This window comes from Hippocampus comes, unplaced genomic scaffold (assembly GCF_001891065.2).
Source record: "Hippocampus comes isolate QL1 unplaced genomic scaffold, H_comes_QL1_v1.1 scaffold285, whole genome shotgun sequence".
In the NCBI taxonomy this organism is placed as follows: Eukaryota; Metazoa; Chordata; class Actinopteri; order Syngnathiformes; family Syngnathidae; genus Hippocampus; species Hippocampus comes.
Window position 1 is genome coordinate 366,083 of NW_017805073.1, and position 27,998 is coordinate 394,080.

Here is a 27,998-nt window from a genome sequence, read left to right on the forward strand (position 1 = left end):
TTCATAACTGGTTTAACATAGCACGAAAGTGTTACGTTTACGTCATACAGAATGTGTATTTCCACCCGCATATCCACGATAAATTTGTGCAATTGAAGATAAAAAGACAAGTGATGCATCTTTGAATAGATGCAACTGACCGATACACCTGCTCTCTCCCTCATTTTAACCACTGTCAATGTCCCTGAGTGTTTGGTTGCTCTCGAGTGAGCCAACAGTGGACCACCCCTCTGTGGAGCAGTAGTGGTGGATAAATATAAACCCCCCCACTCCACCCCCTCCCTCCTCTACCTCCTCCGTTCGTTGAGTTCTGCAACATCCTGACTGGCCGAGGCTGACAAATGCGGGCAGCAAGCAGCAAGCCCCCTCAAGACGGATGATCTAGCCGCCTTCCTCCACCCCCCTTTACTTTTATTTCTTCTCCATTTCGAGGAGACGGTCTCTATTGGCTGTGTGAAGCGGACACAAGGTTAGTAAAGTCTTGTACAGTAAAGATGAAATCAAAGCCGGGGTGCTCTCAGCTCTCTGCATACAGCAGTACAACACTTCCTCACAGTTTGTATGCAGGAGACTTTGCGGCACTCCTGCTGCTTTACCATGGTTACTTGGCATTGTGCAAGAAGGATACTTTTTTTTTTTGTCCAACGCTCTTTAACATAAGCACAAAGTACAATAATATATCAAAAATAATGCATAACTCAATGCTGCAAACGGATGCGCCGCTCTTGGTCATTCATGTCATTAGCAAGTGAAGTGAAGAGAAGCCCCTGCTCATATCACATAGCACTGCAGCTGCACACCAACTGCTCGGGCTATAATAGGAGAGAGAGGTAAGGTTGCGCGGCTGACCATGCTGATTCCAAGGAGCCGGAGCCCTGCAATCCTATTTAAGTCACCGTCCTGTCGCTCCTAAAGGCTTAACAGTGCAATGCCAACTTGTAAAACGTCTGGATGTGACCTTAACAAGTGCACCCTTTAAACACCGTCATGTGTTTGTAGCCTGACATGTTATTGTTGTTATACGAAGTTGTATTGATAAAATGTTGCTGGAAACTATTGACTTGTAGCATACGCATGCGCCCACTCCTGTTCAGTTGCAGGTGTTATCTGGAAGTGGTCACAGTGGTGCAATAAATATCCCCAAAACACCCTCTTATATGTCTCCAGCTGCGTATTTTCCTTTTTGTGGTTCACCCCCTCATAACGTTGTACGGTTGATGTTTGTCTGACTGGGGCCTCTTCTGTGAAGATCAAGCATGGGGATCAAGGCTGGCCTCCCCAGATATGAGCTGTATCTCTACATTGCCGTACTCGCCGGGGCTTTGGCATGGGCCGCCAGTTGGATAGTTGAGGCTTCAAGCGGTGAGTGGCAGAAAACAAACTGTATCATCGCCAAACGCACCATTTTTGACCAGCGTTCAGTTCAACTGCATCCAACGGTTGGGAGATTTAGGCACCGCCGCTCCCTAACACCTTTCAATTAATATGAGGAGAATGAAAGGATAAAGCGATTACTCTCTGGATGAAATTCTGTCAGATTCACATCCACAGTTCCACTCGGCTGACCATTTTCACAGAGTTAAGACGGAAACAATGCCGGTTGTTTTTGCACAACGGTAAACTCATCACACAGACTTGAATGGCCCAAGTGTAATGCGGGGAATGGTACAGAAAGTGCGGCGAGCTTTTCCACAGCACTTAGAAGCTACAATTCTGTCAGCTTTACTATTTGAATCTTGAAATGCTCACATATGGCTGCTCCTTCCGAGAGGAGTTAAAAAGCTGAGGGCGTCCTGCCGCACTCACTCTGTCTCCTGGCATGACAAATGTGGCTGCGTGCCCACAAGTAAGAGGCTTTTCCCTCTTTGATAGCCATTCGGCTAATCAAGCAAAGCTGCTGCCGTACGGTCGTCCAATTGTCTTTTGTCTTCTGTATTTAATAAACAACATCAAAATCACTACAGAGATTCAGCTCAGTACAGTTTTTAATAATTGCACCGTATTTACCAAAGGTTCCAACAACATGTAACATTTGCATTAAGAGCCCAGAAGATCACGGTGATCCCGTTACGTAACATCTTATTTTGTCACTTGGACTCAAGTGCTTTCACACTCCAAATTCTATGCAACAATTTCCTAATATATGTCGTGCTTTTCCTTTGCCGATCTTTCAAATCTCAGTCTCTTGCTTGGTCGCCATTGAACTCTGCAAACAGTGGCTACTTGATTGCAAAGCAAAGTTCGTCACACTTTGGTTTGTGATCGTCTGACAGTCTTAATCGGCAAAACTATTCAAGGCGATCGTTGACAAGGTCCACCTCATGCGTGCGTCCCTGTACTTATTCTGCAAATTTTTGTTCTTTATTCAGAAAATGTGAGCAGAAAGGCATTCAAGGGAAGCGTAAAACCAGGATGGTATTACTTTGGCAGGAAAATGGTAACTTACCGATTGTATATGATGATTAGTATTTTTTTTATCATTCACGATCTTGAACGTTTTTGCTTGTTTGTACGTACCAAATGTTTCTCTCCCCTCGCGCAGGACGTTGCAGACTTTGAATGGGTGATGTGGTTCTCGACATTCCGCAATCACATTCTTTTTGCTCTCAGCGGCCATGTGATTTTTGCCAAAATCTTCACCTTGCTGGCCCCAAAGGTGCATGCATGTGTGTACTCTGTGTGTGTGTGTGTGTGTGTGTCTCGCGGCAAGAGTCAATGAGGATTGTCATGGCGTAGCAGCGCATGCAGGTATATTTACCTCTTTGTGTAAACTCTCGATTTACACATGTATGAAATATTTGTGCATGGTGTTGATGTTTCTAGGTAGACTCGAGCCCCGCACTCGGCTGCATTGTAATGTATTTGAAACGGATTCATTGCAATTCAAAACACTTGATGTTTCCCATGTTTATTGTTCTTCACACTTAAAATCGCTCCCGTAGGCTGGACTGGCCATGTGACCTGCAGGGCAGATGCCCGGTGGGCCAGCATCTTTTGGGGCAGTTGGGGTTTCATGATTTCTCTCGTTTTACCCCAAGAGGGCGGCTCTCAATTTAGCGGGAGCCGCCCATTTGCATGCGCGTGGGCTGAGCGTCACGGAGTTCAGATGTTCTGTGAAATCCGTCGTGTTTAAAACATTTCAATGTGTTTTAAACCTATTTTCTGTCTTGTTTCATGCCGACAATGAAGATTGGTATAGATGGATGTAAGGTAACCTTACTATACTTGTGAGTGTTTGCCATCATAACACTTGTGTTGTTTCATTTCACTCATTGTAGATCGAGTTTTTTGTCTCACTGATCAAACACTTGTCCGTTGTGGTGTATAACCCTTTCTTATGGCGCTAACAGTCTTTTTCTTGTCAACGCAAGTCATAAAAATACAAATCTCAAGTCACGGCGTCGAGGTAATAGTGGCTCGTCTTTCCCCACAGCACAGATCGCTCGTCTTCTGCGCGTACGGTGTTTTGGCGGTCCTGGTCACGATGGGCTGGACCTTCACGGCTTTAGTTCTGTCTCACTGCACCGTACTGTACGGTGTCGCTGTGTTCAAGACCAAATGGATGTGCTTCGCTGCAGGCCTGGCCACACTCGCCTCCATCAAGCTGGAGCCCTACAACTCTTGGCAGGTCAGTATTCTCATTTGCCAGCTGTTTTGATATGACCCTTTGACGTACAAAATCAATCGTTCAAAATGACACCTGCAGGAAAAACTGGTGACCGGCTCTTTCGACCTGCAAGACGTCCTCTTTTACGGCGGCTGCGGCTTCACCATCATGCGTTGTATGAGCTTTGCTTTGGAGAACTGTGAGAAGAAAGAGGGCAACTACACCTTCTGTGACCTGCTGAAATACAACTTCTACCTCCCCTTCTTCTTCTTTGGGCCTGTCATGACCTTTGACAAGTATCACGCACAGGTAATGTATTAACAAAAGGGCAGTAGCACTCCGAGATGGGCACTTGACCCTGTTTTGCCGGTCCATCCTCCGTCCGCGACCTGGGTACCCTTCTGGCAATGAATACCTTACAGACGAGACAGCACTTCCTCTACTCCATAGATTCGTGTAGTGCTGCTGATCCCATCTTGAATGGCACCTTTTGTGACAACTGCAAGGAAGTATCGTCAGAGACAACGTTGACGTAACATTTTGTTTGCTTCTCCAGGCCAACAACACCAAGCTGACCCGCAAAGAGCGGGAGATGTGGAACATCACCACCAAGGCCGTGTTGCACCTAGCGGTGATCCTGACGGTGGATGCTGCATTCCACTATCTCTACATTTTGACAATCCCCGGTGACATGAAGTTGGTCTCCCGACTTTCTGATTGGTGTCTGGGTGAGCATGCTGTCTGTCTACGGGGTTGGAGACGAGCTTTTCTTGACGAATGTTGTTTGTTGGTACGTTCCAGCCATCACGTCGCATCAAAGTCCATCACAGGGATAAGTGGTATGGAAAAAATGAAAGGATGGATGGATGAGGCCGCCAGCGTGGGATCAATTCCCATTCCGTGACTGTCTGTGTGATTGGTTGCGTGTGTCCTGAGCTGATCAGAATGCTTTTACTTCTTTGGCAGAAGTTCTTCGGTTTTAGCGTTTTCATTGAGTCATTGTGATCAAGATAAAAACGACCTACTTCTGCTATTGATGTTTATTCAACTCTTGGGAGTCCGTCACTTTGATTGACGGTTGATTGCTTTTGATTATTGCTTTATTTCACAAGAAAGAACAATCTGAGCTTAGTGGGGAATTCACTTGTGTTTACCTTTGCAGCCGGGCTGGCTTACTTCAACCTGGTGTATGACTGGTTAAAAGCGGCTGTGATGTTTGGCGTCATTAACACGGTGGCAACACTGGACCACCTCGACCCCCCTCAGCCTCCTAAATGCATCACAATGCTATATGTCTTTGCCGAGACGTGAGTATCAACGCATTGATGCGTTTCATATTGGATACAGAGTTGGAAGTGGACCGTTGTCAAACACCATTTGGATTTGTTTTTTTTTAGGCACTTTGACAGAGGCATCAACGATTGGCTCTGCAAGTGAGTATTGTGATCGAATTTCTTGACCTAACACAGATCGCTGATTACCATCATCGAATGACTTCTTCACCGGATGTTTCTCAGGTATGTTTACGACTACATTGGCGGAGATCACGATAAAATCCTCAAGGAGCTCCTGGCCACCATGAGCACCTTTGCAATCACCGCGCTATGGCTCGGCCCGTGTGAACTGGTTTATATCTGGTCCTTTTTCAACTGCTTCGGCCTCAACTTTGAGCTTTGGGTGGCCAAGTTTTTCTCTATTTCGCCATTTTCTACCATGGAGGTGAGAAAAATAAACCGAGAAACTCTTCACAACCACAATCAATTTCCCCTTACTGGCCACAACGTTTGTGTGGACTAAGCATTTTATCCCTATCGTCATGTAGGTTTGTATGGGTGAAGCCATGTCACGTAGAATCCGGGGTCTGTTCAACGCTGCCAATTTCTGGGCCATTGTCCTCTACAATGTTCTTTCCTTGAACAGTTTGGAATTTGCCAAATTGGTTGGAAGAAGACTGATTTTCAAAGGTAGAGAAAAATCCCAATGAAATCCCTTTGGTAACATGCCTTATTTTTAGAGGTGCCGAAAGTACTAAGACGCTGTTCGCAAGTAGAAGATACTGAAAAAAAAAAGATGATGACTGGTAAAAGTGGAATTACTGATTCTAAATGAACGCACAAAAGTAACTAAAGTAAGTAAATTAATTGTTGCGTAATTTTCTTTTCATTCTTTTTGGTGACAACATCAAATATATGTAGATATAATATATGGACAGGGAATATCTTGCTTCTCTGAATCTGTTTCCATCTGTGTTAATGCTCCCTGGTTCACATTGCTCCAAAAGATAATATACGGTCTCTTTTTTTTTCCTCTCTTTTCTACTCAGGCTTCCCCTTGTCTACCATCTCTGTGCTATTGGTGACCTACTGTGGCGTGCAGCTGATCAAAGAGCACGAAAGACGGCAAGCGCTGCTGGAAGACGAGCAGCCCGTCAAGCCACTTGATGGCGGCAAAGAAAAGGCAGAATAATCAGACGCCAAAGTCAAGGCCTCCCAACGTTTGTTCCATCTTGCGGCCTTCAGAACACAACCGGACTTTTAACAGCCAGGCTGTAGTGTTTTGCTATCGTTAGTCAGGCGTTTCCTTAAGTGCACTTTCTGGTGATAATCATCACGGTGTTTGCCACAAAGACCCTTTGATTTTACTGTACTCCAAGTGCGAATGTTTTACACGGTAATTCACACAACATTTTTAAAGGGCTAAAACATGAAACCGAGTTGCCACTGACGGAGTGCAATGAAGCAAGATAAACCCAAGAGGTGCTGTGGAGTCCTCCACGTTGCATGCAGCTAATTGTATTTATTAACATCTGTTCCAGAGACTCAAAGCATGCTTAGTTATGTCGACCAAGAATGTGTTGGATCTTTTTGATGTACTGTCCCCACTGGAAAATGAGAGCCACTGTCTTGACAATGGGAGTTGATTGCAGGAGTCACTTTTCTTCAAACCTCTTTTTTGCACATGTAGCAATGAAGGTAAATAAGCTTATCCGATTTGTAACCAAAGCCTGGGGTGTTACAAACACGTTTACATTGCCTTTTCTCGGTCGGCCTTTAGAGCAAAGGAAAAATAAAGTTTTGTTCCATCTCGAAATCATCTATTTCTTGGAGCACAAAGAGTTAAAATGAGATGCAGTTACCCGTGTAGTTGAGACGGACAGCAGCAGCGCCTCCGATTGTTTTCGAATTCGATCGAGTGACGTTGTTGTCACAGAATCAGGCGTTACCCTCTCTGACCACAAGATGGCCTCGTTTAGGCAAATTTGATTACCGTCGTTCCACTCTCCCAATGACATTAAACGAAACCTTTAAAGGCCAGACAAATCCGCCGCTTATTGAATCTATCCTTCTCTTCTGGTGACTCTGAACCCGATTAACCACTACCTCCTTTTCCAGTTTGCTGTGAAAGATGACACATTTGCCACGAATTTGTATTTGGTGTATTTTTTTAAATGCATTTCTAAAAACAACAATTGTCCTTCACTCGTTTAGTTATTCAACATCAAATTTAGATTGGAATTATTGACAGTAAGCGATGGTCTACAACAATCTCATATTAATTATTAGTCTTTTTTTTAAACATCAAACCTTGTCCTAATATGTTACCCATGCCAATGCTGCAAATTGAAAATGCCGTTTAAAATCACCATCATTATTCTTTGTTGATCCCCGAAGGGAAACTCATTTGACACTCTGCTGTGTAATGCTCAAGTTGCTTGCATCACACTACACAAGCAATCATTTCACTCACTTGCAGGCAAGGGAGTCACGTCGGGGTAATGGGGCAGCTCAGGTTTCTCTTTATTGGCCTCCCTGAGGAGAAATTTGTCATAGAGTAAGGGGCATACATGCAATCATACATCATCATCCCACCCCTCACACATTACATCCGAGCAAAACACTCTTGTCTTAGCCATCCATGCACGCCTCTTCCTACTGTTTTTTTTTCATGTTTGATTAACTTAACTGATGAATGAACAAATAAATTTTTCCTGTTGCGTTTGTAAACACATTGTAAAATTTGGGCACCTACTCACTCACATTGGGCACACCATAGAGCGCTGGCATAACTTGGCAGCGAGGCAAGAAAATCCTGGTGGACCCGTGGCTTATATATGCACTACAGTAAACCCTGAACGCTATTCAAACCTGCACTTAATGCTTTCATTGGTGTCTATTATTTTGTCACAATGGTCTTCCAAGAGCTGATTTAGTGTATGACATGATTCTTCCGAGACCATGACTGTTTTTTCTTTTCGAGCCAGAGTTAGCTGTGTGATTTGCATTGAAATAAACAGCCTGTGACCGAACAGAGTAATTTCCTGATGAGCTATCGTGCCGTATATAAAATGGTGTCCACACTGTTTGGCATTCAGCTGTTTGTGGGTTCCACGTAGTGAAAGGTTGGGTGGGGCCCCCGCCCCTCCTCGCCCTGTTTCGATCCACCAAACGGATTCCTCGGCCTTGAGAGTATTCCATCTATAAATAACCATGGTGAGTGACAGCCACTGACAGCTGCAGCCAACCGGCGACGGCTTAGCAGAACGATCTGGGATGTGAGCGCTGACAGTCGTGTTCAGTTGTAGGCAATGATTAGACGCTCTTTTCTCCTTCCTGCAAAACCGGGATAAGGTAGCAGAACAAAATGGCCGCTCTGACCGTAGACCCGACAGAGCAGCCTCGGATGTACCAGCAAATCCTCCTTCAAGACGGACTGTGTGACCTCTTGGAGAATGACAAGTTTGTGGACTGCGTCCTCAAAGTCAAGGACAAGGAGTTCCCCTGCCACCGCTTGGTTTTAGCAGCCAGTAGTCCCTTCTTCAAGGCTATGTTCCTGTCCGACCTGGAGGAGAGCAAGACACGTGACGTCATCCTCAAAGATGTCGAGCCCAGCACGATGGGGAAGATTTTGCGCTACCTCTACACCTCCGACATTAATTTGACAGAACAGAACGTCCAGGACATCTTCATAGTTGCTAACATGTACCAGATCCCGTCCATCTTCTCTGTTTGTGTGTCCTACCTTCAAGAAAAACTGGTGCTAGGCAACTGCTTGGCTATCTTCAGGTTGGGGCTGCTGCTGGACTGTCCCAGGCTCGCCTGGACCGCTCAGGAGTTCATCTGTGAACGCTATCAGGTCGTAATCAGGGACCAGGATTTTCTGCAGCTCGCCGCGACCGAGCTGGCACTCATCATCAACTCGGATGCGCTTAACGTGGAGCGGGAAGAACTGGTGTTTGAATCGCTGATGGACTGGGTCGCACACGACGAGAAAAAAAGGGTCGAGGAACTGCCAAAATTGTTGCACTGCATTCGCTTCAGGTTGATGCCCTTGGACTACTTTAAAGAAAAAGTGGAACGCCATCAATACATCCGGTTCGACCAGGGCATCAAGAAAGACTTGGATCTGGTTAAGGACGCTCACAGAGGTCGTCTGCCAAAACCCAAGTTGGAAAGAACTGGGGGAGAAGGAAGTGAGGAGGATGAAGAGGGTTATCTGCCAGGAATACTCAACAACAACCCCCGTTTTGGGATGTTTGAGATGGACTTGCTCCTCATGATCAGCGAAACGGGGACCGTGGCCTATGAACCCGTTGCAAATGAGTGCTTTGTGGTGTCGGACTCGAGAGAGATTCCAAAGAACCACTGCAGCCTGGTGACCAAGGAGAACCAGGTGTTTGTCGTGGGCGGGCTTCTCTACAATGAGGAGAACCAAGATGAACCCTTCAGTTCTTACTTCTTACAGGTAGAGTTTCAACCGAGGGACCTCTCGAGCCGTTTGAAATCGTAACAATGTACGCATATTTCCAGTCAATGTCCTTTTCCTACTTTGGCATGGTTAATGTCATTCCCAGTTTGACCCCGTAAGTTCCGAGTGGTTAGGGATGCCCTCCCAGCCCAACCCTCGCTGCTTGTTTGGGATGGCAGAAGTGGAGAACTCCATCTTTGTTGTTGGAGGCAAGGAACTGAATGAAGGGGAGCATGTTCTGGACTCAGTCATGATCTATGACAGACAGTAAGTACAGACAGTGATGTGAGAAATCTGAACTCATGTAGGTTTTTGGAACTGGGCTTTGTTTTTTTTTTAATTTCACTTATTCATGCTGAGCTGCCGGCTCATTGTGACTATTTTTGACTCCTATGGATTTATTCTGGCCCCGAGAACGGTTGACGAGAAGTCCAAACTATTCCCTGCCCTTCGCCCAAAGTCGAGTAGGATAAGCTACAGCTCACCCATGACCCAAACATGGATAAGCGCTATCTTAAATAAATGGGTCAATGGCCGTGTTTTGCAATATTTACCGTACAGTCGTAGTCTTGAACCTATTCTTCCTGTATGTCGCTCCTGCTATCCACTCACCGGTGTATATATAAAAAAAAAGCTTCCTCAATGCGCAGGGTCAAAGAAAGGCCATCACTATCTTTTCATTTCTTTCTAATTTCTTAATCAAAAGCACGTTGCCCCAGAATGTGTGTCCCTACAAAAATGAATAAAAACAACCGTGTTTACTACTCTTAATTTTGTTAAAGTCGATCTTCAAAGAGTAGTGCTTTGACTACTTTCTTTCCCCCCGCCCCAGATCATTCAAATGGGGGGAGTCAGACCCGCTTCCATATGCTGTGTACGGCCATGGGACTGTATCACACAAAGGGCTGGTCTATGTGATTGGTGGGAAATCGGAAAGCAAGTAAGTGGTACTCATAATCTGGAGCTGGAAAATGGAATTGTAACATTTCATTTCACATCATGATTGCTCAGCATGCCTTGATCTATTGATGCAGGAAGTGCATGAGGAGAGTCTGTGTCTACAACCCCACCAAGTTTGAGTGGAAGGACTTGGCCCCCCTTAAAACAGCCCGCTCCCTGTTCGGTGTTGAAGTCCACAAGGATCAGATTTTTGTTGTGACGGGAGTTACGGAAACGGGCCTCACCAGCTCTGTGGAGGTCTATGACATAGCCAGCAACAAGTAAGCACGACAGCTTTTAGTATGAGGCGAAGCATCTGTCCGCATGGGACGAAATGACTCGTGAAACGGGAATAGTAGCAAATGATCATCCCATAAAAGAGAAGATGACTGCATGAGCGTGTCACGGGAACACGGCAACTGCTTTAAGGTGGGGATTAGTTCAGTTGGGGCTCAGGTCATCTTTTAAAATAAGTCAGATGTGTGGTCTATGACCTGAGGAAAAGTGCCCCGAGACATCTCTCGTGATTTGTCGCCACCATCACTAAAATGGAATCGCGCACCATCTTCTCTTTATGTGTGTGTGTCGCCTATAGGTGGTCTGACTTTCCCGAGTTCCCTCAGGAGCGCAGCTCCCTCAGTCTGATGTCCGCGGGGGGCTCCCTGTACGCTGTGGGGGGCTTTGCCATGATGCCCGGCGAAGCCAGCGAGGAGCCCGTCCCAACAGAAATGACTGACATCTGGAGGTAGGAAGACCTCACCGCACAAGGGTCACGCTCCCTCACTAGTCATCATCATTTGATTAAAGATATGAAAAATAAAGCAGGAGAGTATCAGTAAAGCAGAGGAGAGGAGTTATTAAAACATCCCGACTTTATCCCCTTTGCTGCAGGCTTGCTCCAAAAACTATGAAAAACATGTGTGACAACACACAAGACCCCTTGTGCGGATCGTAAATTCTTCATACAAAATCATGTTGGACATTCTGAGCTTCCACCAGCCAATCACATCAAACACGGTTATTGTCAAAGGAGTGTTTGGAATACGACTACAAATGATTTATTTTCATTTGATATGAAAGCTGATGCGTGTAACAAACTAAAGCTTGCAATCAGTGAAACAGGTTTGCAATCGCACACAGGCTACAATTAAAACAAACGATACAGGACCCCAGAATTACTTGGGAGTTGTTCGCGTATTTTACGATTTCAACGCCATCATGCATTTGTCCATTTCCCCTGCGTGACCTTTCCGCGTTTCATTTATTGCGTTCGCTCCGTTTTAAGATGAAAGCAATGATCCTTGCACTGTGTGTGGCGACATTTTTAAAAGGCCAATATTTCCCACAGATATGACGAGACGGAGAAGTGCTGGAGCGGGATTTTGCGTGAAATTGTCTACGCGGGGGGAGCCACCATCGTTCCGGTCCGTCTCAACACTCTGCGCCTCACCAAATTATAACGCAACGGTGACAATGCGCCGTGAGCAGAGACGGTGTACCGATTAAGCCAAACCACGCGTGTTTGTCACTGGGGATGAGTCAAGAGAATGGAAATGAAACGTAAAATGCCAGACGGATTTCATAAAAGTCGATTTACACATCCGGCCGTCCATGTTGTGTTCTACATTTACAACAGAAATAAAACAAAAGAGTGTTTGCATCCCGTTCAGCGATGAGCTTGTAAAACAGATCCAAAGTGCAAACCGTTGAAGTTTTATTCATCTTGCACAGGTATTTTGTCGACTAATTTCCAAATACTATACAGGAAGCAGTTTTTACACAATATTTACAGGGCACCCCGTAGACGACACACTCACTGTTGACATCATGCAAACACCAGGAGTGAACAATATGTAGCCTTAAAAAGTAAACATTGATTTCCAGTTGACACCTGAGCATAGAAGTCGTCGCGATAAAACGAGCCATAAACGGACACTTTCCCCTTATTTACAAGTAGTCTCAGTGCACAGTGTGTGTGTGTGCGTGCGCGAGCGAGAGACGTTTAGTCTGAGGTACTTTCAGTGAGTTTACGTAAACGGAGCAGGATGTGGCATTAAATGCGCTGTTTAGAGGAATCAAATCATTGTGGATCTTATCAAACAAGCCCAGAGCCAAGAAGCAGCTGATATTTTACTGATAGACTCAACCAAATTCATCAGATTACCCAAACAGGGGAAACGCTGACCTGGGGATGTGAAGTGATAGTTTGACTCGGTCCCTGTGTGGTTTTTTTCTTTTTTACCTCGACATTGACAGCATTTATCCAATAGTTAATTTTTATGAATCCAATAGCAGTTCTTATAAAATTGACAGCACCAAAGAACAAGGTGACTTAACAGGCAAAAACCTCACAAGTAGTTGCAGCTAGCTTTCAACATTTTTTGGTGGGTCAAAGGCGGGTGATGCTGCCGTGTTTGTGTAATAAAAATACGGCATGCAAAATCGTCAAATCGTAAATAAGCCGACAGAAGAGATTACGCTGCACATCGTGTCTCAAAATAGACGCGGGAAAACCAAATTTTAAAAAAAGCCACAGCAAATTTTCCGATAAGGCCGCAAAATAGACCTGCGAAATGCGAAAACAAGTCAGTTGTCACATACACTCACTGAGTGACTCTCAGTATCTTGAATTGTAATCACTAAATCATGAATAAAAGCCTTATTTTTGTGAAACATGTTTTATACGGCAAGCCCATGTGGGGGTATGCGGCAACAGTCTATCCATCTAGCCGTGCATTTCGATCAACTTTCTGTGCTCATTGGGGTCATGAGCAGGGTTCTAAATTCATTCAGTTTTTCTAAAAAGTGATCGCCATTATGGCCGGTGATGCATGAGGCAATTGTGTCAGTCATCGAGTCATTGAGAATCGCTTGGATTAACATTCCAATTCTCCCGCAATTGTTTGCATTTTAAATTTCTGGTTTCCCGTGATGGTGCCACGTCCGCCGACCGGAAGAAGCAGAGCTCGACGAAGAACAACCGCACACACATACGCGCCGATCACAAGTGTGGCTTAACTTTGTTAAACTAAATGAAGAGTCGCCTCAGTGCAACACTTACAATGACAACGTACTGTGCAAAGGAGGATGCATGACATATTTATATTAACAGTCTGTCTGACGAGCTTGGTGCTCCCCCCTGCTCCAAGCCTAAGACTGCAGTACAGCAGTATAGCTTTGGCTAGTGATCAAAAGAGTTGATTTCGAACCCTGGCCATGAGTCATCTTGAGCCTATCCCGTCTGACATTGGGCGAGGACACGCCACCAGACTGGTCACTGGCCAATATCAGGCCGCAGAGACACGACAATAATTCACATTCCCACCAATGGACAATTTTGAGTCTTCAATGAACCTAACATGCATGATTTTGGAATGCGGGTGGATGCCAAGAGTACCCAGCGAAAACCCCCAATCTCAGAACCGTAAGCGGATGTGAGAAGCACTCAGCCCCGGCTGCCTTCTGGAGGCGTATATAAAGGCTGTCCAAATACTTCTGGACCGAACCACTTGGTGAAAATAACAGACATCAATCAGTGTGACCACAAAATACAGTAACTTAGAGCGCAACGTATCATGGACCCATAATGGAAGTCCTTTATACGTAAACTTTTACGAAATACGTAAAAGCTTCAGTAATCCGAGATGTGCAAGCTTTATCGGTCTCTATGCTGAGGAATGTCATCCAGCAATAAAGTCACATAAAAAAAATGCCTTGGGATGGGATATGAAAATCCAGTACGTTGGATTTTCTCGATAAACAAAACAACATGGGCTGTAAGGTGAAAGTGCATGCACACCTTAGCCCAAGTGGTCTTAAGTACACATCCTTTTTTTAGGACTTAAGGTTCATCTTGCTCCCCATCCACTTTTGATTTATTATCAATGCACAATCCTCTCGAAATATCTTTATACAGTACTATGACTTGTACTTGTACTACCCGTCTTCCATTATGGGTGCACATCACTTTGTAAGAAACAAGTTACGCACTTTCACAGCGAGTTGAAGGAATGACACCAAACTGAAAGGTCCTCCGGACCTGAAGGGACACCCGCATCTAATTGGACCGCTTAAGTATGTCACCCCGTTCGGTACGCGCGGAGCCGAGTGGTTGCCTTTGCGTGTCAGATGGCGGAGAAGTGCTCCTGACAAGCGGACGCTCGCCGCGCGGTGGGGCTGCATTTGGTTAGCATGGTGATCTGGGTGCTAAAGTTGTTGCCGTTGCTGCCTATGGAGGGCTGCTGGTACTTTGTGTCTGCGCCCAGGAAGCGCTGTAACATCCATCTGCGCCACTTACGCTTAATCTCCGCCTGCACCTGCAGGGGAGGCCGGGGAGGTAGAGAAAACACGGTGGAGAGATGGCGCTCGCAAAGTGGAGAGCCAGTGATATAATAGGCCGGTAAACATTTTAGGCAGCTATTTTGGTCTTTGCTTACCTCTCCATTAAGGAAACAGTACAAGACAGCAACGACGAAACCCTGTCGGAGAAAGAATATGTTGCCAGCATTCCGACTGCACACGCATTTTTTAGAATGAATAATGTCTTTGGGACGAGGACCAATTTGAGGCTCAGATAACAGAAAGTTGGATCTCTGGGAAAATTTCCCAGGGGATAACATTCTTTTTTAAAACCCCCATTCATCACTGATTGTTTCCATCTTCAGGGCTCCATCATGTCTTTTGCTCTCACCATCAATTTACTAGTGCCTAAATCTGCATTTTTTGGGTTCCCTTTAAATCTTACAAAATGAAACACTTCGGACCGTCTTCTGCTGCATTCTTTGTTTGAGTAACGGACCAGATATTTAGTTTGTTTTGCCATTTCTTTTATGTCATCAGCCGAGAGACCTGTCATAGTCTTGACGGGTCGCGCTTCATCTTTCATCTCTTGTGTTGTAGCTCATAGGAATCTTTACCTGAAAGGACCCCAGGATAAGATCAAACACCATCCTCAGCTGTGGGTGAATGTGGTCCGGGATGACGGCAAAGATGATGTAGTTTATCCCAAAGAGAGGTATCAAGAGCAGTGTGGATTTAGCCAGTCTCCTGGGGAGGGGGGGAACCAAGGGTTCAGATGAAGAGGCGCTTTATTGAGCTGGGAAAACAGTGGTCACGAAGCACCAAACTACATAACGTCAACACACCTTTTCTTTCAGGAGAGCTTCACTCAAAAATTAAGGTGTTGTTGTTAGTGGGAGTGGGGGGCGGGGGGTATATATCAATTTTCAATCAACACGAAAATTGAAAACTGCATCGATTCTGGAAAACTATACAGTATGACTTGATAACGTGTTTACGTCTTGGTCAGACTAATTTCGAATGAAAGAAATGGTGTTGTGCATGAAGATATTTCACATGCCCTCAAAACCTACGAGTACTGATTGGATTCCTTTCTGCCGATGTCGGGACAATTCATCTTCTGCCGCAAAATCCGGATGATACAGATGAAGAGGAAAAAGTTGACCTGCCAAGAAAGTAGCAGACAACTAAATACAACGCCATTCTCGAGAGCTGTGCGGTAAATGTCACTCACAAGAATGGTGACGAGAATGGGCGTTTTGATGATCCACCAAGGTTTGTCATCAATTATTTCCCAGCATCTGGCGGAAAAGACAACATCGTCAGGAACTGAATGTTGCTAATATTGATAACATCAGCAATGTGAGTCATCTTTATATGCATGCTAACAGCTGCCAATCAAACACAAAATACCGCTAATAGTTTGGCAGGAAGACGCGAGTCCACAGGTGCTGGGGGCACTTACGTAAAAGGCAGGCTATCAACATTTGTCATTTAAAGACCATGCAAAAAAATATAAATATAGATATTTCGATGTATCCCGTTTTTAGGAACAGTAGATGCTAATTGAGCATGGCAACAACGACAACAAAAACACAATGGATTGCTCTGTAAAATACACAGTAAAAATGGCAATGATTTTTCTCCAGATGAGAGGGTGCTAATGCTTTGCCGTAATTCCCCAACAGACTGTGACAAAGAGAATGGAAAAAAAAGACCACGGTTATTCTCACCCAAGATCATTTAAATAAGCCTTTGTAATCACCCATGCTGAGATAAAGATGGTTGGAGCCACTGCAAATGACAAATATGAATAGATCATTAGATTTGTCCCCTGGACAAATATATCGAAAGAACCAAAATACGGCAATGACCTTTTTGGCAGAGGTTGTGAATGAGACGGAATGAAATGTTGCGTTTTGGATCGTCTCAGCACGATTCATCTTGGCACACACTACAATTCTGGCATATTTATGAGTATATTTATTCGCTATTTCGGTGGCGAAGGGAAAATGGCTGGCAAAGAAAATATTTGGATAAAAATGAAAAAGCGGCTCTCCGGTTGCTCCCGCTTACTCTCTTCGGGGTCTCGGGTGATGAGTCAAGGCAAGCCGACTTGGGCCACAATGGAGAAGGGTGCCAGCCAATCCCGAGACACAAACAACACAGCAATTCCCACTCACATAAACACCAATTAGCAATTGAGATTCTCCTATCAACACACCGGAGCTCATATGAAAATTCCAGTGAGAAAGACCCGCGCCCGTATTTAAACCCACAAACTTTCATCCTTTTCCCATTCAGGGTTCCTATTGCCGACATTACAAATGCACGCCGAGGGCTCGATTGCTTTGATGGCTATTCATGATTGTTATGTCTGCCACGGCTAGATGGGATGACTTAAGTGGGCTGTTTTCAACCGCAGCTGCCTGCTGCAGACCAAACTAAAGCAATGCTGATCCATATGCAAATGAAGGCACGGTTATTATCCTCGAGCATCGCCGCCGCATCATTCGCTGAACGCACAGCGGTGGTTGTTTTACCGAAAAAAGCATTCGGTGTGCACCCTGCCCGAAAAGCGTTGACACAGGCATTGAGTGACCTCCGAAATGTGAGACATCGGCGTACGTTGACATACCCCAGCCAATCAGGATGTACCACCAGAAGTATTTCCTCTCTGAGAAGAAGGAGACGGCGAGGAGAGCGTGGAGATACAGGCCTTCCACCAGCAGCCAGAAGTAACTGGCCATGATCGCGTATTGGAAGAAGACCATCACTGCCTTGCAGCCCACCTGAAAATCATCCAGAGTTGGTCATTTTTGGTCAAGCTCTTCTGTTGGATCTCATTACATTGAGCAAGCGCACTTAGTGTTGTGGCCAGTGAGTGTCGCGACACAGACGGTGCATTATTTGAATTGTTGTTGTTTTAAAAGCAACTTTTAATTCAGAATTTGGTCACTGTCAGAACTTTTCTTTTTTTTCCTGTGATTTTTTTCAGGGTGTTTTGACAGGCCGAATTGTAAACTGTAAATTGATCTCTAAAATGTTGTTCATTTCACTTGGAATGTTCACAAATGGCAGAGACATGGAGCAGCTGTGTTTGAAGTGGGAAAATCTGCGGACCCGGAGGAGGAAATATCTCAGCTCTGACATTAAGGCTTGCAAAGGTGATTTATAGCCAGCAGATCTAATCAACTCAGGTAATCAAGCAATGGATTCTACCGGGGCAAGATCCGAGACACGCACATCTGACGCCGGTAACTTGATCCGGTGCATAAAGATAAAATAGTCGCCTCCCTACATTAAACAGTTCAAAAACCAGTAGCTTCAACTGCTTATTCCAACCGTCCTCTGGCATGGTTTGTCTTTCTAATCAGAGCGCCGCATGAAGTGAACAAAAAGACCGTAGCAGAAGCGAATGTGATTTATTGACAAAAGTTCAGGCGTAAAGTTCAGCAAACAGGAACTCTCACAACATCCTGCTGGACAAATGAATGGGGAACACTCTGAGGAGTGGAGAGGATTTGACAAACAGTGCTGCACCCAGTGTCAGGTTAAGCAAACTTCTAGACAACGCTTTCATGGGAGGGAATAATCGAGTCCGAGAAATGCAGTCAACGACAAAGCGGAACTACTTTCAGGGTCGGGTCAATAGAGTCAGACTTTAAATAGTGCCTCGATATTATACTCACAGATGAATGGCAACTGTCCGTCTCGCCAACGTCATACAGAACGACGTCCTTGATGAAGACTGCGACGGCTTTCAGAATGAACGACACAAAGAGATGCATGTGGATGTAGTTCCTTGTGCAGTGAAGCTTCCTGGAACACAACACAACTTCGATGTACACTTTGTGTGTGTGTGTGTGTGTGTGTGTGTGCCTGTGCGTGTGTGTGTGCGTGTGCCTGTGCGTGTCCGTGTGTCTGTGTCCAAGCATGCAAGCATATTTTTTTTCATGTGAAATGATGTCACAATCCTCAGCATTATTGGTTGTTCATCACTGAGGATAAAGAATACATGCGAGTAGTGTGATATTTGTATTACTCCCCCGTTTCCGTTCAAACATTCATTGCTTAAAGTGTTAAAACACTGCCACCAATATGCTTATTTTTAGTCTATCCATGGTATTTCCCGTTATGTATTAACATCGGCATTATGCTAGAGAATTTTAAGACTAAGCTGTGCGGGTGCCGAACTGCTGCTCGTTGTGCAGTAAGCATAGTTCACTGCAACCATACAGCTCTTGTATCTCAAGGTGGCGCTGAAAGTCAAAATATTACCCCCCCCCCAAAAAAACAAAAAAAAAACAAATCTACCGAATGACGGCTTGTATCTCGAAAACTTCATTCCTCATGCAACTCAAGACTCCAAAGATAAAGCATATCCCTGGGAATAATAAAATAAAATGTATCATGCCCAATGTATTGCACCAGTTCTCGGAATGTCAAACTGGTAAGGGGGACGGTGGGGGTGAAGTGCATAAACCGTTGCGCGAGTCCTCGCTGACGGTCGGGTGCAATCCCGAACAACATTATCCAGCTGCCCAATATTAACAGAAAACACATCCTGTATTTGTCCTCCATAGTCCAAACCATTGGCATTTTAGAACAGTGAGACGTAAACACAAGCCTTGCTGTCCAACCCTGCACAGCCGTGCACACACGGCTGAGAAGAATGATGTGTTTATTAGTGGCCACACCCCCCCTCACCACTTACTCTAACGATTTGGGCTTGTGTCATTTATTCGTGCACACGCATACTCTCTGTGTGCAAACAGAAGGTCAAGGGGAAACATGCTGTGAACAACGCCGGCTCCCTCGCTAAGTGGATGGACTTTATAGGTGCTTTCAGCGCACTTCTTTGTTTGTCAAAGGTTGCAACAGCATTTGGGTGTAAGTCACGCGACGTGAAAAACAACTTCATGGAAGTAAGATGTGAAATGAGGTGGGCTTTATCACATCCAATGGAGGGAAGGGAAGAAATGTGCTCGGTCGTCAGCACGGGACATTTAGAAGCGTCTCGATAAATCTCCTTACCGGAAGAGGCACAGTATGATGATGGCGACGGTGAGCGAACTAAGCGACACACTGTGACCGATGGTGTAACCAACTTTGACGGCGTCAAAGAAGTCTCCCTGCAAGAAGACACATATAGTGAGTCGCCAATAATGTGGGATGACGCCAGCTTGGGTTGCCGTACCGACCGTATCATCATCATCCACCGTGCTGTTGGGATTATAGCCGCAGTCTATTACATAGGAATCACTGCTCATCGGAGTCCAGCCGTCTTCCGTGCAGGTCTTGGACAGGTTACCTAATGAGCAGAATGACAGACAGGAGTTGCAGCTGTGTGAGTCCCAAGAAAAGCAACCGTTGCATTCGCTCACACTTAATTATGTGGCGCGGGGATGGATTCTCACTGGAATGCCTCCAAATGCTAAAAGGAAATGGGAAGTATGACTGGAGGGGATCAGCAGTCCCGGCGGCTCAGAGATACCAGGCCAGTTCCCACATGCATTTGCCTCTATCTGTCTCTTAATTACTCCGACTTGAAGAAAAGCCCAAGAAGTCAGTCGGGCAATGAGGTATTTTTACTCTGCCCAGCCCGCGGGGGTACAAGGCAAAGGTTCACGTACATCTGACAGAGAAGAGTCGGCTCGTTGCCGTAGGATCTGAGGAAGAGCTCACTGAGGTACGGCACTAAAGACGACAGAGCTCAGAATACACCGATGGTCTTCAGACAGGAAACCAAAGCTCAGAAAGCATGCTAGCCAAGATCCCAGAATCGAGAAATAAGTCCTTTATTAGTCCCATGAGGGGAATATGTACAGTATTTCCTCGACGTGAACTTGGAATTGAACTAGTGGTGGAAGAAAGCTGAAAATAAAACAAGCAGGCCATGTATTCGGGGCCGCTGGCCGATGATTTTGTTGTTTTTTTTACGAGATGTGCGATTGAGTCATTCATGGCACTGATGACATCCCCAAGTTGCCGACTTTGGCCTTGTGTTTGTACACAGTGACTGGACCCGGTCATTTCCTGCCTTGTAGGGTGACTGATCCAGGTTTAAGCCCACAATCGCTCACATGTTGCCACAAGACCTTCCTTGTAAAAAGGCCGAGACGGTAAGCACAGTGTTTGGAGTCCCTTCCCGGGTTGCTGAAATGGCACCAAGCACAAAACAGCAGCATTCAATGCAGCATTTCCTCACTTGCTTTTTTGTTTGTTTTTTCTCTCCTTTGACCGCGACGTAAAGTTTGTGATGGGGCCTTTGACACATCACATTTAGCTTGATGTGCACATTTTAGGTATTGAGCCAGCTTCGCAAAAGCCCCAAAATATCTCTTTCTTGTAACTCTACATCAAATTCAAATGAGGTATATCTTATTCTTCAAACAGGGATAACAAGCAGACAATGACATTTGTGTTGGTTGCTGTCTTAAACATATGCAGGATGTTAAAGAGAAAAAAAAAACATTTCCCCTGTCTTCAAAGAAAGGAGGGTGCCAAAAAGAATCCATGTACTGATTACAGCTTTACATTCCAGTTATTTCCCAATCTTATCGCGCCGCAGCCTTCATCAAAGGCAGGCCAAGATGGGAATTGACCAACAATCCAATTCTTCGAAATTGTTGGCATTAGAATATGTTGGACTCCCAAATACCTGAGAAGAGGGAGCTTTAGCTCACTCAAACAACATGACAGGACACAAAGGAGATGATAAGCCCCTGCTGTTCTAGCTCGTGCACCCGCTGGATTTGGCATGTTTGAGGGGCTGCCAGAAGAATGCTTTCATCATCCCCCAAGTCTGTGCCATATACGACAACTAGGCGAGCTCAAACGAGTTAATCACCCAGTATCGTTTTGATTTCATTTCTTTCTCTTTTTTTTTTAATAACCTTACCTCTCATGCAGGAAGGTTCCATAGGCATCCAAATGATTAGCTGCAGCTCATTTCTAATGCCGCACAAAACAATCTTGAGGTTGTTGACGGTGAAGTGCAATATTTTCAAAAGAGAGTAAATACTGTAACTTATTGTTAGAATAACTAGAATACAGTCGAACCTTCTTACAACGTACCTCGAGGGACGGAACAAATCTGCACGTTCTAACGGTAGTTCGTCAGAAACATTTCTCATAAAATGGCCGCCAACGACGATGTATAATACAGTACGAACATTTATCGGCGAAAAAACATGAACGTGTAATACAGTGTAAACATGTCAATTACGTATATACATTATGAGGAGATTTTGATTTTGTAAGACAGGAAACAAACAACTGGAGCGTTCCTACTGAATCTCTGAATACATTCCGTCAGCAAATGTTACCCGGCGTAGGCAACTGCCAGTGCCGCCGACGAAGCCAACTGTCGTCAATTTACGTCGTCTCGACTGAGCTTCCTTTCTTAAGTGAGAGACAATTTCAGCCCTTACAAACAGCGAGCTGTGCTTCTATTTACCAGACATGTTCTGAGACGATGTGCGCTGTGCCTCCAGAAGCTGCAACAACGTACGCGTCCGATCAGCCATGTTGCTAATCATCGGAGGGGAATCCCGCGCTGTACATTTTATTCATGAGCAAGGTTGTTAGCTTCTCACGGTTCGTTCTAAGGAAGGCTTTTTCATTATTTTGTGGGAAAAACCCGGTCGTTATAACGAAGTTCTAAAGGTGTTCGTTGCAAGCAAAATCGGCAAATGGAAACTGAATGACGTGAAATTGGGACTTTCAAACGTGAACGCTCTAGCGCTGAAAACGTAAACGGGCTACGTTGAAACGAGATTCGACTGTAACAACGAAGAATGGTATCCTTTCTCTCTCAGCTACATTTATGAATTGACCCCAAAATGTCAACGGTGCCGTGTTGTGTAATGCTTGCTCTAATTAGAGGGCCGACTCGCGGAAAGTGTCAATAACAGCGAGCTTTGGCCAAGTGCAACTGACATTTGGAAAAACTCAACTGGATGCATTCGGGTGTGTTGAATAAAATGCACGAGGTTGTCACCCAGCTGCCACAGAATGTATTGAATCCAAGTCCTCCCAAAATAACCTGAGCACAGCAAGTTCCTCCAGCAGAGACCTGCAATGATTTGTTGATTTAAGCAGAAGTGAGTTCACTTCCCTTGGCCGGCCCCTCCTCTCTTTCAGGCCCCCCTTGTCTCATGCCGGTCTCTGCTCTTTTAACATATGCCTAAAAATATTCCTCTCTCTTCCAAATTCGGGATTCTTCTTCTTTTCCCATTTTCCCCGGAGCTCCCTTCATTCTCAGGTCCCTCTCGCGACCCGGGAAACTCGTCTTTGAGGCAACCAACCTTTCACTTGCTGGTGATAAATCCTCAGTGGGCGTGGCTTCCCTGCACGTTCCCCATCGTAAGCAGCGCGTAATGCGTTGCGGGATCCAAGGACTCCTTCCCCAACTTGACAGTCTCTGCTCAGGTCACCATTTAGATCAAACCTTCAACTTGACATGCCTGGAGTTTGTAATCTTGGTTTTCCGAAAAATACTGCTACTTATTTCATCGAAATGGGCGTTTCACGAGCGGACATTTGAAATGCTGAACAGCAGAACGTTTGAACATTTTCTACAATACATTTTTCAATGCATTTCTAATGTGCGTAAGAGAATTTTCACTATTAGCGGGTCTCTATCTCCCGCGATTATCCGAGGGTGCAGTCTAATATTATGTTGAACTTTTTCATTATTCTGATTCTTTTTTTCTGATGACTGTCAAAAAAAGAAACGCCCTCAACATCTAAATCCGAGTCATCAGATATCCTTCTCTGCCAGATAAAGGGTGAAACCAAGTCCATCTATGGGTATGGGAATGAGCCATTTGAAATTATTTCAAATGTCATCAAATAGCTACACAAAGATGCAATCATTCTTGGATCATTGATGTTTGAGCCATAATTACGGAAAGCTTTTCATAAATGCATCATAAAAACAACGAACAAGGCCTTTTAAAACACCAAATTAAAGCTGTGCGCCTTCATGTTTCGAACAGGCTAATTTCTCAAGGGTAATGAACTACACTCCCATGCGGATGAAAAGCATAATTTGAGCATAATTGCACGGAAGAAAGTAGGCACGATGCTTTATGACAAATTGCAATACATGCAAACCTCAGTGAGACTAATCTCAAACGCGCTGCTCTACAAAGCATTGAAATCTCTGCGGTGTCACTTCCACATAATTAGCTGTGTCCCCATGAGGCTGAAGCTTGGATTACAGCAGCGTAAATGGATAAATAAACACACAGCGCATCTCTCATGAGACAGGGTGATGTACATAATTGAGTTGAGAAATTTTTTTTTTTCTCTTTTTGACTTGGTGCCATCATACCGGGTGATTTAATGCTGTGCTCTATTGGGCGGGGTATATCAGCAAGCAGAAAGATAAAATATACTTGTTATCATCTGACATCCTGTGCCGTTTGATGTGATGAGGTCAACGATGGCAAACATTCGAAATACCTATAAAAGGGAGGTTATGAGTGCAGAAAAATGAGATGCGGATCGCTGACCTCTAATAAATACTGCAAATTGCATCTCCATCAACTTGCACGCTTTATGCTGAAGTCCAATACAGTATACGACTTTTTATGGCTTGATGATTTGTAACACTAAGGGCCCTATCTTCGTAGACCGGTGCCCGTGCGCTTGCCGCAACTTCATTTTTATGCCGGTGCAAGTGTAGTCTTCCGTGTTTGGTGCCTCATTGGGTGTTCCGGCGCACGAAGCTACCGCGCCCCCGATGCATCTGACAATTCGGTCGCAAAAAGTAGACTGTATGAGGAGTAAAAAATGGTCACATGTTCATTTCCATGTCAGGGAAAGTGTAAGTTTGGCGTTTGCGAATTTAGTAGACCACACTACACATCGCGAGGCGCTCGGAAAGACCAAGGGCGTTTTCCATTACACTACTCCAACATACGTGCCAATTTGGTGTAAAAAAGTAGACACAATTTTTAGACTACCGAAAAGCAGGTCTAAATGTTGGCACGGGTGGTTTACGGTGATTTTGGTGTATTTGACTGACAGATTTGGCGCTCCGCGGACATGTGTGGTGGATGTCATCGTATTTCATTCATAAATATGACAACGGTGCGGGACTATCCCACTGAATCATCGTAGAGATCGATTCATTGAACAAATTGTAAAAAAAACATTTTTGACTGCATTTCCCCTTCAAGGGTAATATTACGTAGCCTGCATGCGATTCTTACGTGTTGGAATCTCCCTGGAGAAGTAGAAGAGATACTTGGGGCATGGGATGGTGACCACCTCCCCAACGTCAGCATTTGGCCAGCAGGTGATCTTGTCCCACATCCCGCTGCAGCCTGGATGACACGCACACAATCAAAGTAAAAATCCTTTGTGAGATATGGAAACGTTTGTACCGTCAAAGTTGCTCAGCATCAGAATTAGTGTTCCCATGGCAGCCCCAATGTCAGATTCATCACAGGAGTAAACACTAAGCTGCCACCATGACTAATGCAAAAGCCCCCCCGTCCTTTGTTACACACTCTGATTTGAATTCATCAGTTGGCCGGGACGTTCCACGGAGCATTTGATCTCAGGATACAGAAGTGGGTCACCGCACATCAACTTACATCTGCTCATTATTTTTTCGGTGAAATGTTTAGCGTTTGCCTGGTTGACGTGAACGGCGTTGCTCTGGTGATATAGTGGCGTGAACGCTTCAGGGAATCAAGAAAAGGAAAAATGAGCTGCAGATGAAACAACAAATGAATCAAGGCGACCATGAACAGGTTCAGGACGTCGAGAAAATGAATGGCTGGCATGTTTTGGGGAGCCAAAACCGAGATGACAAGCGTAGTTGATATGCTAACGGCTATTCCACTCTGTTGCCTGTCAGAGAAATTGTGCAAAAAATACTCAACCAATGGAACAGAAGGACGCGCATTCAAGAAGGTGAAATGTCCATAAATGTCTTGTGAGCAGGGTCCTCTGAATTGTATTAAAACATCCAAGTCGGGTTTCCTTCACTTTGTCTCCAAAATGTACATTTCGAGGAAACTTGGCCGTGCCTCCTGATGAGCTCATTTCTCATCGTATCCAACTCCGGCCACTCCTAAAGACAACTTCAATTTGTTAAATCCGCTCCACCACTTTTGCTTATGGAGCAGCAAGCGATCTGGGCTGGTCGAGGAATCGGCAATCCAGGTATTCCTATATTGTTTTCTTATAAGCAAACACAATTGTTTGGAAGTACCGTCGCGCCATCTTGTTTCTTTAAGGGACACTTCATTAACATAAAAACTGTGATCAGCGGAGTTTGTTTATTTAGGGATTTGAGCTAAGCCCACATGATGAGGGTCTGGCAGCAGGAGCAAAAGCGTGTGCAACCACGCAAGATTACAATGCCAGGGGAGGTTTGAACAACGTTTGTTGTCTTTTGAGCCTGTTTTGTCACTTCCATCCTGACATTCTGTGGAATTAGCAAATAAGAATGGGGAAAGAACATAATAAAGGTCGGCGTTCCATCAGGCGACATACCTGATGTTTTGTTCTCAATTTGAGCCTGGCACAACTCTTTCTCATTGTCGAGCTCCGTCATCACGTCGCACATCTGATTCTGCATGGGAAACACCTGCAAAGTAAACATACGCCACATCGTTCTCGGCGCGATACCTCAAGTGCAGGGGAGGAGATGAAAATTCTTTCTTGAGTGCTTTTCATATCGAGGTGAAATCTCATTGATTGTTTCCCGAAAATGATCCAGACGTGAAGCAGCTGTGAATTTCCTCCTCCTCATTTCTTAGTCACGGAGAGTAACACCATACTTCGATACGCGGCACTCCTTATTGCAATCCGAGTCCAACTGGGAAATCTATCAGGTTAGTGTACTCAGAATAGCTTGGGGTTTGATTTTCTAGAATTCCCTTTGCGGGCAAAAATGAACGTGCACTATTTATTTGTCAGCATGGCCCTCCATGAAACCATCCTGACATATGGTGTATAGTGTACATTTTTCTATGAACGTACTTACAATACTGTGTGGATGCTGTTTTTAATGGCCATTGAGAAACAGCAAGGGGCAGACCAAGGCATTAATATTAATAATTATTATTATTATATATGGGGGGGGGATACATTGTTGTTGAATTGTGTTTCGTCTTATTGGCGTGAGTCTTGTTGGCAACAGTGAAACTGTCCTGTCCTTCAGACTATACAAACATGACAACCATATCATCTCGACAGAGTACCAGGCATCAATTAAGGGTATGGCATTTACTGGGAGGCTTCATTTGCACAAGTGCATTTCATAATATTCATCAAGAGACCGATTTGAAGTATAACGCTTTTACTGATTCAGTAACACAACGTGGAATTAGTTGAGTGTCTTTTTGAACGGAAGTCATTATTTGAAGCGAGTTTACGGGGAGGTCACACTATTTTTGTGATATTTGGGGGTTTTGTTTAGTTTTTTCCTCCAATAAATACACGGAAAGATAAATTGTGTTGTTGACAAATAAATCGAATGATGTCCGAAGACTGGTGTACAGTATTGCCCACATTCATTGCAAAGCGCTCTGTTTGGGCTTTGACCCCTGACTGTTGAATTCGCGCATAAATCATACATGCTTCTCCACAGGAGACCGATGTAGCTGGAAACCACTAAGTGAGGAGACAGACAAAGGAGGCTGTTGCCATGGTGTCGTGTTGAGCGGACCATTACATCCCTGATCCGAACCGGGCATAAAAACACATGAGTGTCAGTGACAGACCATTAGACTGTTTGGGGTGGTCGATGCCCATCACAAAGGCCGACTGAGTCCATGTGCATGTGACAAATGATGGAGCAAGACAACGGAATCCCTCAGGTCAAAAAAGTTTAGAAAAACACCATCAGGGGGATATTGTTTCTTTTGTTCGGGTTTAAAAAAAATATCAAGAAGTTATTGAAACAAAACATTGTCGGGGTGTATGACTGCGCTGTTCCTCTTTCTCCGTCACTCTTCTCCTGAGGTCACAACGGCGCGCAATGCATCCAAAACAAACTGTTCACTAATCGCCTGCTTCGTGTGCGCATATCACAGCTGCAAAGTTCCATATAGACGAACGTTATTTGGCGGACGCGGTGAGCGTTTCCCGAAAGGAGGTCAGTGGTGTGTTTAGTTGTACTCACGGGCTGCGGCAGCATGCAGGACACAAGGATGAAAAAGCTCCTCGAAAGTTCCGCAAACATATCCCTTAAAGACGTGTATTGCTCAGCCAAAAAAAAAAAAAAAAAGAAGAAGAATATATGTTTGGTCAAAAATATATATACGGTAGGACTGGATTAGGATGATTCCTCCTGGCTGACTTGTGCGTTCTTGCGCGCGGAGAGCAACGCGAATGCACGAGTGCGTTTCGGCGAAGCGCTTCTCCTCCCACTAAGTGC

At 44.9% G+C, this 27,998-nt stretch overlaps 3 protein-coding genes across 6 annotated transcripts; 2 read left to right on the top strand and 1 right to left on the bottom strand.

The window, feature by feature from the left end:
• The first annotated feature begins 287 nt into the window (after positions 1-287).
• Positions 288-14,714, top strand: hhatla (hedgehog acyltransferase like, a). Of its 3 annotated transcripts, XR_002167597.1 has the most exons (14): positions 288-469; positions 1,250-1,362; positions 2,370-2,437; positions 2,543-2,656; positions 3,190-3,210; positions 3,434-3,628; positions 3,707-3,916; positions 4,164-4,335; positions 4,770-4,914; positions 5,005-5,040; positions 5,125-5,326; positions 5,430-5,571; positions 5,931-6,399; positions 14,704-14,714. XR_002167597.1 is itself a non-coding variant. In XM_019864821.1 (13 exons), exons 2-13 carry the CDS (start codon positions 1,257-1,259, stop codon positions 6,071-6,073), a joined length of 1,554 nt encoding a protein of 517 aa, XP_019720380.1. In that variant the 5' UTR covers positions 288-469; positions 1,250-1,256; the 3' UTR covers positions 6,074-6,697. The 3 variants fall into 3 exon arrangements, 2 of the variants coding, with proteins under 2 accessions (XP_019720380.1, XP_019720381.1); XM_019864821.1 differs by lacking the exon at positions 14,704-14,714 and having other exon boundaries at positions 5,931-6,697; XM_019864822.1 differs by lacking the exons at positions 3,190-3,210; positions 14,704-14,714 and having other exon boundaries at positions 5,931-6,697.
• On the top strand, positions 8,048-11,893 carry klhl40a (kelch-like family member 40a). Its single transcript, XM_019864820.1, has 6 exons — positions 8,048-9,349; positions 9,459-9,619; positions 10,185-10,292; positions 10,387-10,572; positions 10,887-11,036; positions 11,640-11,893. The coding sequence occupies exons 1-6, from the start codon at positions 8,249-8,251 to the stop codon at positions 11,749-11,751; spliced, it is 1,818 nt and encodes a 605-aa protein (XP_019720379.1). The 5' UTR covers positions 8,048-8,248; the 3' UTR covers positions 11,752-11,893.
• On the bottom strand, positions 12,532-27,997 carry LOC109512815 (vasoactive intestinal polypeptide receptor-like). 2 transcript variants are annotated; one of them, XM_019864825.1, is made up of 13 exons: positions 27,744-27,995; positions 26,111-26,204; positions 24,817-24,930; positions 19,795-19,904; positions 19,628-19,725; positions 18,283-18,412; positions 17,229-17,382; positions 16,324-16,384; positions 15,825-15,891; positions 15,664-15,755; positions 15,208-15,337; positions 14,728-14,769; positions 12,532-14,607 (listed from the first exon to the last, which is right to left on the bottom strand). In XM_019864825.1, exons 1-13 carry the CDS (start codon positions 27,801-27,803, stop codon positions 14,416-14,418), a joined length of 1,344 nt encoding a protein of 447 aa, XP_019720384.1. In that variant the 5' UTR covers positions 27,804-27,995; the 3' UTR covers positions 12,532-14,415. The 2 variants fall into 2 exon arrangements, with proteins under 2 accessions (XP_019720384.1, XP_019720382.1); XM_019864823.1 differs by having other exon boundaries at positions 12,532-14,769; positions 27,744-27,997.
• Position 27,998: the final 1 nt, after the last annotated feature.